We start from the raw sequence: 11,840 nt of genomic DNA, 5'->3' as shown, positions 1-11,840 counted from the left end.
AATATTTGTTCAGGTAAGGGAATGCAGGGGTGGGGAACCTGTGGCCCTCCAGAAGCTGCTGAACTACAACTCCCACCAGCCCCAGCAAGCATGATCAATGGCTAGGGTTGATGGGAGTTGTAGTTCAGCAACTGCTGGCAGGCCACAAGTTCCCCTCACCTGCTGTATGGTATGACTAGACATTGAAAGAAGGGCTGTCTACACCTTTCTAAAGCCTTTATTTGTGGATAGAAGACTAAACTATGGATAGTGTTGGTAATCAATTTTGAAGAGTAACTGTGCGCTGTAAACACGAACTGCACAGAAGTGATGCATGGTAACTTTGGGATGAGGAGGGAAGCAAGCATTAATACAGAATTTACGACTATTGCTGTGTAAGCCTCTAAGCAATGACTTGTACCTCTCTGTTTTGTGTTTCTTTTTATGTTGTTTCCATTACTTCATGATGCTGAAGAAAAAAAGAAACCATTAAAAAGTGGCATATTAAAACTATTTTGGATCATGCTTTAAATAGAAAGCGTGGGAACTGTGAGGAAAATACTGTACCACAGTGATTCCCAGGAGGGATAGCGAGGAGGTATTTAAAGAACTCAGGACCTTTAAATTCTTCTTACTTCCACCGTGCCTATCTTTGCTGCTGAAACATCCAACATAGCCAAGAACAAACTTAGTTGGTCTCTAAGGTACTACTGGACATTTTTAATTTTTTAATATATATTTCGACTGCGTCAGACCAACACGGCTACCTACCTGAATCTAGAACCACAGTGTTGGACCGCATGTGACTCGGATACTTCTGGAGCACGGACTGGGTACACATGCGGTCCAACAACAGCAGTTGATTGTTTGTCTCCACAAAGCCCATCTTTTCTGTGAAGCCTTAAGCTCTTACCTAGATGCAGGGTTGACCCAATACATTTTGGCACCTAAGGTGAATCCCCAAATTATGACCCCTCTCCCTGCCAGGGGAGAAAGGGTGAGTGAAGATCCACATCAGGAACAAGGGGGAAAGAAAGATCAACATTATGATCTGCTGCCCCTGGGGATCCTAACTGGACAACATGGCTGGGCTGGCCCTGCCTAGACTGATCCTAAACATGTTTCCTGCATTCTTAGGCCTTTAAGCAACTATCAGTTCTAAGCACACCTCAGTATACATGCTTACGATTGCACTGCAAAAATCTTTCAAACAAATGTTTTATGTCAAATATACAATATATCTTCAGACATACTTAAACAGACAATGTAATGGGGCACAGTTTCACAGCACTCCATGAAATGGCTTTCTCATTTCATTTGCCCAGTATAAAATGACTGAAACAAACGACAACTATAAAGGGCTGTGGTAACCTTATGTATGGATCATTTCCCTAATTCTCAGTTTGTCCTAGTATGTCTCATATGATTTGAGTGAATATTATGAATCCCACCCTCTCTATATAGCTTTGATCTTATATTAGTGCATTTTAAACATTGTCGTTCCTTACTAGCTTAGGCAATAGGTTCTCAAATGGTGGTCTACGGCCATTAGTGCCTCACAAACACAATTCAGATAGTCAGCATAAAGGTTATGGAGCAGTTGACAATTATGCACTTGACCCTCCACTTGATTTATTCTTTCTAACAGATATGAGACTATTTTGACAAGGGACAGATTTACCCACAAATACCCATGGACGCAGGTGGCGCTGTGGGTTAAACCACAGAGCCTAGGACTTGCCGATCAGAAGTTCGGTGGTTCGAATCCCTGTGACGGGGTGAGCTCCCATTGCTCGGTCCCAGCTCCTGCCAGCCTAGCAGTTTGAAAGCACGAAGTGCAAGTAGATAAATAGGTACCATTCTGGCGGGAAGGTAAGCGGCGTGCACTGCTCTGGTTCGCCAGAAGCAGCTTAGTCATGCTGGCCACATGACCCAGAAGCTGTACGCCGGCTCCCTTGGCCAATAAAGCGAGATGAGCATTGCAACCCCAGAGTCGGCCACGACTGGACGTAATGCTCAGGGGTCCCTGTACCTTTACCTTTTACCCATGGATCTCAAGTTTCTGGACTTGGAGCAAAACACACACACTCACACACATATAAACATAGCTGATGTTTTGTGCAAATCTGGTAGACTGAGAAACTTGTATTTAAAAAGCCCAGAAGGTGCAATCTAGATGGATTTTATTTTTATCTATATGATTTTGCAGACTGTGGCTGTGAGCTGGGGCCCTACACACACACACACACACACACACACAATAAAGTTGCACCCCACTGCTTCAAATATTGCCCCACTGGCTAGGCCTGAGTCTCATAGTTGCTGGGCCTGAGTTGCCCTGCCCTTGCATGAAGTCTTCTGTTTGCTATTTTGGGAGAAGGGAGACTGCGGCCCTGGGGAGAGGGCAGTCTGGTGAGGCCCCCTAGACTAAGAGGTCCAAGTTGCCCTGCCCTCACATGAAATATTGGGTTTGCAATTTTGGGGGAGGGAAGACTGCCCACTGGGGAGCAGGTGGGCTGGCGAGGCCCCCTAGATTTAGAGGCCCTAGGCTTCAGCCTACGTAGCCTATACATAAATCCTGCACTGACTGGCTGTTGCTGTGGCTGCTACAAACAGAGGGAAAGGGCAGATCCACACCATACATTTAAAGGACATACAGTGCACATTTACAGGCACGCGTCTTCCCCAAACAATCATGAGAGCTGAAGTTTCTCTGTGACAGAGCTATACAGTAATTCTCAGCACCCTTAATAAACTGCAGTTCCCAAGATTCTTTGGTAGAAGCCACGTGGTGTGAACGTGCGTGATCTTCATTTTCAGAGACGACGGTTGTGAGGCCACATTGTCACTAGATGGCAGCATTAATTACTTATTTTTAATGTAGCGACAGCTCTTTTTGATGGATCCACTGACAATTTATGATGCAAACTCAGATGAAACTTTCCACATTACACGTCTTTAGGTTTACCCCTAAGATTTTTAAGTATACAATGAAAAATATGAAGTGAGAATGTTACAAATGTGTAGAGCAGAGATTTTCAACCTTTTTGGGTCCACGGCTCCCTTAACCAACTACATTCTTTCTGCGGCACCCCTGTGGGGCTCAGTTACGTCGCCCCTTGCCTGCAGAGCTGACAGCCTCTCACCCTTTTTCGAACACCCTCCCTTCTGGAGTGTTCCTCAGTCTCCTCTCCTTTCCTTGGAAGTCCTCCAGGCAGCCACTGCTGCCACCCCGGTCTCTGAGTTGCCCACCCTGCCCCACAGAGAGGTGCCTCCTCTGCCCCACAAGGGCCTGGGAAGCACCCTCTAGCCAGCCCCAGAGCCACCATTCACCTGGGGAGCTTGTAGCCAGGGCTGCTGCAACAAACAACTGTGCAAGCCTTTGGGAGGCAGAGATGGGAGAGGACATCAGAGGAAGGGAGGGAAGGAAAGAAAGAAGGAAAGAGGCCAGTGTTGCACCCTGGACTATCATTCAAGGGACCCCAGGGTGCCATGGCACACTAGCTGAAAACCACGGGTGTATTTGCTAGTGTCGGGATTGGTTGTAGCTCTCTAAGAAGTGTATGATTGGTGGAAAATTTGGATTTCCTGGCATTTTGGGTGGTAGTCAACCAAGGTTTACTCAGCGTAGACCCATTTCAATCCAATAACACGACTAAACTAAGGCCATTCACTTTGGTAGGTCTATTTATTCCGAGTCAAACTTAGTTGAATACCACCTATAATTTACCAGAGGATCATATCACAGAATGGACGTTGTGCTGGATCTTCGGTCAGAGGTTCCATAAATTAAACACAAAGATACTTCGTTTGGGAATCCAGAATCTTGTTTCAACAGAGGGTAGTTGTGTGAATCTGGGGTCACTCCGCAGTAGCCCCTCAAACCTGGTTGCAACAAGAATGAGGCTTGACATTTGTTATGTCTGTTCAAGACTCTACTACACCCCCATGTGGCAGCTGAGTGAATAAAATAAAAAACAACAAGTCCTGTTTATTTTACAAATTCATGCTGCAGGAAGCTAAAATCAGGAGCAGGAGAGCAGGGGTGGTGGTCCTGGGGAAACTCAGCCAGATGGATGGGCGGGGTATAAATTATAAATTATTATTATTACTATTATTATTATTGTTGTTGTTGTTGTTGTTGTTGTTATTGTTATTATTCTCTGTTCCTGATTTCAGCCCTACCTGCTGCTTTCAGTTAAATTTAAAATATATGGAGGAGTGACGGAATACAGTATAACGAATTGGCAATCTTAACCATGAAAATTAGAGGTCAAGGAGAGGCAGTTTTTAAGCAGGATTGGAAACCTTTTGTAGAATATATCTAAAGAGTTATTGTAAAACATGTAAAAATGCAAGTAGGATTTGAATGAATAACAGCAGCAAAGCATTATCTTGGAACAAGCGGAATAGATGGGGTATACTTATAATATGCAGCAATACTAGAAAATATGGGGAAACCATGGGGGGGTGGAAGTCGAATGATAAACAAATCATAATTGGAAAAATACATATTGTGTATTAAATTTGTAAACCACACACACACACACACACACACACACACATATATGTATATATGTATATAGGGACGCGGGTGGCGCTGTGGGTAAAAGCCTCAGCGGCTAGGGCTTGCCGATCGAAAGGTCGGCGGGTCGAGTCCCCGCGGCGGGGTGCGCTCCCGTTGCTAGGCCCCAGCGCCTGCCCACCTAGCAGTTCGAAAGCACCCCCGGGTGCAAGTAGATAAATAGGGACCGCTTACTGGCGGGAAGGTAAACGGCGCTTCCGTGTGCTGCGCTGGTTCGCCAGATGCAGCTTGTCACATTGGCCACGTGACCCGGAAGTGTCTGCGGACAGCGCTGGCCCCCGGCCTCTTGAGTGAGATGGGCGCACTACCCTAGAGTCTGTCAAGACTGGCCCATACAGGCAGGGGTACCTTTACCTTTTTATATATGTATATATGTATGTATGTATGTATGTATGTATGTATGTATCTTTGGTTACAAACTTAATTCGTTCTGGAGGTCCATTCTTAACCTGAAACCGTTCTTAACCTGAGGTACCACTTTAGCTAATGGGGCCTCCCGCTGCTGCCGCCGCACGATTTCTGTTCTCATCCTGAAGTAAAGTTCTTAACCCGAGGTACTACTTTTGGGTTAGCGGAGTCTGTACCCCGAGGTGTTTGTACCCCAAAGTGTTTGTAACCCGAAGTGTTTGTAACCCGAAGTACCACTGTATATGGGGAGGAAAGCCACAATTGCCCATGGGGTGAGCACAAGACGATCTCCTCTATGTCACTGCTTGCCAGCTCAGAGATGGCAAGTGAACAATTTTCAACCGCAAGGTGGAGGAGCAGAGCCCAGAGCCCGGTGGGGGGTAAGCAGGTTGGCCTTAGCAGGTGCCCAAGGATGCTATGCACTGGCACTGACCTTGAAACTGCACATCACATGTAGCATGGCCCCAGAGGTTGGCACAAAAGGCCTTGGTTACTGCGTAAAAGATGGGATTTCTGCAGGTTCAGTTTGCATGGCTCCTTTGCAACCCATTGCCTCCTGAATCTAACACCAAGTTATCACAGGCAGCAGAGAAGTGATGAAACCTGTCGTTTGTGCCACTCTAGTCTACAAATGAGGACATAGGAAGTTGCCTTATATGGAGCCAGGTGACCGGTTCATTGAGTTATAGGATATGGAAAAAAAGATTCCCACACACATTGAAAATTAGCACATCGGGAAGAAGGCTGGGCAACAACCCTTCTCCTTGATACTAGTTTTCTGTGTGCAGGGATATTTTTTTTTATGGAATAACATATGAATAGCTGCTTGCCGCCTAAGATGGTAAAGTCCAGGCACAAATTTACCATCTCATTGGCTGCTTTTCAGAACTTGGCCCCCATCTACCCTTGGTCTTTGCCAAGTTTATGGCCAAAGAACAATTAGGAAATGGATTTCAAATTTTCCTTCCTCTTCTGCTTCCCCACACCTTCACTCTGCAAATTTTTGTAGTTAAGGCATAGTAAACACATTAAATATTATGCCAGTTTGCAGAATTTATTCAGAATTATTTAAACAGCAGAGTTTGGTAGTTCACATTTCTTTGTCTTTACATGCTTCTACCTCTGATGTGGCCTGATTATGATAGCTAGATAGCTAGATGGATCTGTGATCCTCCAGTTGTTGTTGAAGTCCATCTTCCTTCAGCCCCAGACAGGATTCACTGTGAATCACTTAACTCATAAACATAAACCATGGGGGGTGGGAAAACCCTGTTGCCAAAGCCAGCCTTTCAACTTCTGCTTTAATTCTCATTTACTATGTTTAGGTAGTGTGCAGTCTAAATTGATGCATGCTGGCTTAGAAGTAAGTTCCGCCAAGTTCAGTTGCTCCTAGATAAAAAGGTAAAGGTACCCCTGCCTGTACGGGCCAGTTGTGTCCGACTCTAGGGTTGTGCGCTCATCTCACTTAAGAGGCCGGGAGCCAGCGCTGTCCGAAGACACTTCCGGGTCACGTGGCCAGCGTGACGAAGCTGCTCTGGCGAGCCAGCACCAGCGCAGCACACGGAAACGCCGTTTACCTTCCCGCTATAAAGTGGTACCTATTTATCTACTTGCACTTAGGGGTGCTTTCGAACTGCTAGGTGGGCAGGAGCTGGGATCAAAAGACGGGAGTTCACCCCGCCGCGGGGATTTGAACCGCCGACCATACGATCGGCAAGTCCTAGGCACTGAGGTTTTACCCACAGCACCACCCACGTCCTGTTGCTCCTAGATAAATGCACACAAATTTGCAGCTGCCACCCTGTTCACATTACCTGGAAGTAATCCCATCCTATGCACATTTGCCCTATGACTGCTCATTGGACGAACACAGACTCACTTTTTGTGAAGGTTAACAATGCAGTTCTGTGTGTGTGTACTTGGAATCCATGTTCATTCCATGAGTGGGCCAGTCCACTTGAATCTCTGGTCACTGTTACTATATAGCCGCTCTGAGCCCGGCTTCGGCTGGGGACGGCGGGATATAAATAAAATTTTATTATTATTATTAAATTCATCGATGTGTGCTGTGAAGCAGTGTTCCCACCTATTTTGGCACCTGCTGAACAATGACTGTTGTTTCTGTAGACAGTAAAATTAATGCCCTTTTTCGTATTGCTACATAGTACATAACCTTACCCCCAGATCAAGGCTGCAGGCTTAACAATAGCTGTGCCAGTGCAGTGCAATCACTCCAGCTGGAGTAGCAAATGTGCAGGAAGGCTTGGAGGAGTCACTATATGTAAGTCTGATGTGGGTGGCACTGTGGTCTAAACCACTGAGCCTCTTAGGCTTGCTGATCAGAAGGCCAGCAGTTCGAATCCAGAGTCGAGATTCAGGAAGATTACAATTTGTGCATCTTCCTATCAATGAAAGCTTATGCCACTGTTGATGTATCTAAGGAGCCACAGGACTCTTTGCTTCACCATAACAGACCATTAATGCTAGCACCATTCTGTAATTTATCTATAGTGGTTTTATTTATGCCCACAACAGTGGTATAAGTAAGTAAAGGTAAAAGGTAAATGACCCCTGGACAGTTAAGTCCAGTCAAAGGAGACTATGAAGTGTGGCGCTCATCTTGCTTTTCAGGCCAAGGGAGCCTGCATTTGTCCACAGACAGCCTTCCGGGTCATGTGGCCAGCATGACTAAACCGCTTCTGGCGCAACGGAACACTGTGACGAGTGCCAGAGCATACAGAAACGCCATTTACCTTTCAGTTGCAGCGGTACAGCTTGCACTGGTATGCTTTTGAACTGCTAGGTTGGCAGATGCTGGGACAAAGCAACGGGAGCTTACCCTGTCATGCAGATTCAAACTGCCAACCTTCGGATCAGCAAAAGCCCAAGAGGCTCAGGGGCTTAGACCACAGTACCACTACTGTAAGGAACACTGAGTTGAACTGGATGCACTCCTAGATAAGGATGTACTGGATTATAGCCTTTGGTTGCAATTAATTGTTTTTAATTGGTTTATTGACAACAACAAAAGTTTTAAAAGTTTGTCATCTCACTGTGTTTTGACTTGGAAGCCGCCCAGAGCGACCGGATTAACCCAGTTAGAGGGTTGGCATATAAATAATAAATTATTTTTATTCATCATAAATGTGCAACGAAACGGAGAGGGAGGAGAAACATAGAAAACATAACGAAGAGAGAGAGAAAAGTTGAGAAACTAAAGCATACAGCGTCGTTAGGTTGTAATGGTTAAATGGTTTATTCTACAGTAGTCATTCCGCCCAAATCAAGGAGGTAACGGGCTGCCCGTTTACAAAAACCCAGAGCCGTAATTAAAAATAATCCGTTTAAAGCAGAAACAAAAGAACGCAGCGTGGAAAGCTGAAGCGGGCCCCGGGAAAAGGGCGGCGCCCCGGGGAGCCTGCAGCTGCAGCTGCCGCCAGCTCATCGCTCGGCGGCTCACCTGCCGCCCACTTCTGACACCCTTCCAGGCTGATGCAACCACCACAACACAACCACGTGGCTACCGTCAGCTGTTTCCACCTCGCCGGCCAATCGCTGCCGGCCCTGTTGGCGTCATGGGCGGGGCCTGAGAGCTCCGGAGCCCCGGCTTGCGACCCTTCCGACGCGGGGGGCGGAGCTAAAGGCGGCCCTTCCGAACCTTCGCCGCCCAATAGGAAAGCTCAGTCGGGAAGATGGCGCCGCCCTCAGGCCGGCGGTCACTGCGAGGCTTGTTGTTGCTGCTGTCGCTTCTGCCGTGGAGCTGTGACTGCGGAGTGGGGGGCGGGAAGGCTTAAGTCCGGCAGGGGAGATAGACGCCGAACCCCGGCGAGGGGCAGAAATCGAGGCCGGGGCTTCGGCGCGACCTCCGTCCATGGAGGCCGCCGGCGGAGAAGGGGAGCCGGAGGCGCTCAGCTGCTTCTCCTACAACCAGGACTGCACGTACGTGAGTGGGGAGAGGGCAGAGCGGGTCAGGCTCCCCTTCCCTGCCCGTCCCCTCGCTTCCACCCCGGGGAAAGAGGGAGCCCAGCCCAGGGAGCGAAGCCATCCTCTCCTCCAGGCTGCCCAAGGCGGGGAAGGGACGGCGGCCTTTGGGGAATGCGGGGACGCGGATAATAATAACAACAACAGAAGATAGGAAGGGAAGAAGGGGCGGGGTCGTGGAAACGGTGCCTACAGAATTAATGGATACCCGGTTTAGTTTGGAGATCTTGTTAACAGCATCTTTGGATTATTCCCGCTCTCTGAGGTGCGCTAAAATTAGGATAACGTGGGCAAAAAGTTAAGTCTGGTGTGTGATGGATAAGCTTTTCCCTATCGCTACACTTCCCCACGAGCTGTGTGGATCCCGATTTTTTAAAAAAGTCCCAACAAGTTGAAATTTACTGCGCATAGTGACCAGTTGATTTATTACTGCGTAAATTTTGGACTCTAGGTCTTCAGCACCCATCATTTTCATACATGTTTAACTGCATGTTTGCCTGTGTTATAACCATGACTTGAGGCATCAAACAAATATTAATGTGGAATTTGTGTGTGATAGAGAGATACATGTGTGATAGAGAGATAGAGAAATATATACATATATATATATATATATATATATATATATATATATATATGTGTGTGTGTGTGTATGTGCGTGTATATATATATATACACACACACACACACACCACATTTTCTATTATTTACAAAGTTATTAAGGGTTGTTTTTTTAATGGAGATGTAAGAACACCAATCATCTGATTGCAGGGTATTGCTTCATAAGCTATTGCAAATTATTCTAAGAACATAGGGTTACACAAGCAGTGTTTAGATATAATCAACTGTGAATTGCTTGAATCGTTTTGTTCATGTTATAGTGTATCAGTATAGAGTATCAGTGGGATGGCTGAGCTTGTAGGTCATTGTGGAGTTTGATGGCTGTCAGATATAGTCTCAGGTCACTATTGATCTGATATTGCTGTATTTCATCTTCATAGGCATAATTGCTGAAAAGACTGTCTCGCAAAATTATGTACCATCAAATGGCATCAGCACTTGTATTGCTTCACCAGCAAGCTCAGGATACTTGGTAATAACAGAGTAATTTTGGTAGCATGAATCCAAAATTCAGATAAGCTCACTTCCAAATATTTTTCCTTTGAGGTTCCTATCGCATGATAATTCAGTGACGACTTTGTGATATCAGCTGCAAATGGGTTCCACACCCACTCAAACTTTTGTGTTTCTTCAGCAGAAAAGTAGTGGGAAAAGTTTAACTAAGCAAACTTGGTTATCCTTGGCTAAAAGATTAAGTCTCATGACAGATTCAGTGACAGCTCACCACAAGTGCCTGTGCATCAGAACTGAGCTGTAACACTCAGAATAACTCCCTATATAATCATCCCTTGGCAAACTGTCACTGAATTTGCCACCAGAGAGTAGTTACCAAGTGCTAAAATGTAAGGATTGAGCCTTTCTGACATTCGGTTACAAATGTAAACATCATTATAATATGCCAACAAAAGAAAAAGTTCTAATAGGTATCATCATACCAGTTTACAGGATTAAAAGCAATAATTATATTGGGTTTAGGTTTAAATCCACTTGCACAAGCTTTGTGACCCGCTTGCAGGTCACAGTCTACAGGTTAGGAAACACTGCTCTGGGGTATGAAGTTGAATATGGTTAGACTTTGGGTTGCTCAGCCTTATGATTCTATATAAGCTAGCTTTCCACCAGCTCAAGAATAGGTTAGAAATTCCAAAAGAACTGAAGCCAAGCCCCAAAGCCTGGCTTTCCCCTTTTATCACTCTCCAGCTCTTTGTGCAGTGGCTGTGATGATGCCTTTTCATTTTCTCCTCTTCTGTCCTGTACTTGCCTTTTGTAGCTTATCCCGTGAACCAAATGAAAAGGAAAGGCAATCTTGTTTAGCAGGAAGGGCAACAGGAAATGCCACAATGGTGTGTTCACAGTTTAAATCCCAAGTATGGTTTCAGTTGTCCCACTTCTTAAAAATCTAACTGAAACGATGTGCACTGATGACAGACAGTAACGGACACCTCCTTGATGAAGGATGCTTTAAACTGGAGATGGGGAAGCTGTGGCCCTCCTATAACTTCCTGAACTGCAACTACCATTGTACTTGACCATTGATGATACTGGCTGGGGCTGTTCGGCCCAATCGCCGTCTAAATCCGGCCCACCTTAGGTCCGGGAATCAGCGTGTTTTTACATGAGTAGGATGTGCCCTTTTATTTAAAACGCATCTCTGGGTTATTTGTGGGGCATAGGAATTCGTTCATTCCCCCCCCAAAAAAATATAGTCTGGCCCCCCACAAGGTCTGAGGGACAGTGGACTGGCCCCCAGCTGAAAAAGTTTGCTGACCCCTGATATAGAGAGCCGCAGGTCCCCTCCCCCCGGTTTTAAAGGAAAACTATTACAGTGGTACCTCGGGTTAAGTACTTAATTCGTTCCGGAGGTCTTAACCTGAAACTGTTCTTAACCTGAAGCACCACTTTAGCTAATGGGGCCTCCTGCTGCTGCCGCGCCACCGGAGCACGATTTCTGTTCTCATCCTGAAGCAAAGTTCTTAACCTGAAGCACTATTTCTGGGTTAGCGGAGTCTGTAACCTGAAGCGTATGTAACCTGAGGTACCACTGTATCCCTTTGGCAGGGCTTAAACTCTTGTGCCTGTTTCTATTGGGGTATATAATCCTGTAGGACCATATATCGCAATGCATTAAACGTTTAGCATATCTTTCTTTTTACTCTAGAATGTGTGAGGCACTTGTCCATCTTTTTACTGCTTGTATGCTTTGGAAACAAGATGTAGGGAGCCATGGTTGGCCCAGATTTCTGAAGTGTGCATGCAGCGTAAAAGA

The 11,840-nt window shown here is 46.0% G+C and overlaps 1 protein-coding gene across 3 annotated transcripts in view; it reads left to right on the top strand.

The window, feature by feature from the left end:
- Nucleotides 1–8,642: 8,642 nt before the first annotated feature.
- The window catches only part of WIPI1 (WD repeat domain, phosphoinositide interacting 1), a 50,718-nt gene continuing 47,520 nt past the window's right edge, over nucleotides 8,643–11,840 (top strand). For 2 of the 3 annotated variants that reach the window (XR_008328747.1, XM_053375388.1), the window contains exon 1: nucleotides 8,643–8,911. Coding sequence is in view for 1 of the 3 variants with exons in the window: in XM_053375388.1 (XP_053231363.1) it covers nucleotides 8,844–8,911 (68 nt within the window). In the remaining 2 variants the exon portion in view is untranslated. The remainder of the gene's footprint in view (nucleotides 8,912–11,840) is intronic. The other variant, XM_053375389.1, reaches the window with a different exon arrangement.

The sequence above is a fragment of the Podarcis raffonei genome, chromosome 2, assembly GCF_027172205.1.
Source record: "Podarcis raffonei isolate rPodRaf1 chromosome 2, rPodRaf1.pri, whole genome shotgun sequence".
In the NCBI taxonomy this organism is placed as follows: domain Eukaryota; kingdom Metazoa; phylum Chordata; class Lepidosauria; order Squamata; family Lacertidae; genus Podarcis; species Podarcis raffonei.
The sequence above is the reverse complement of the archived record's forward strand: the minus strand, read 5'-3'. Positions and strand labels throughout refer to the sequence as shown.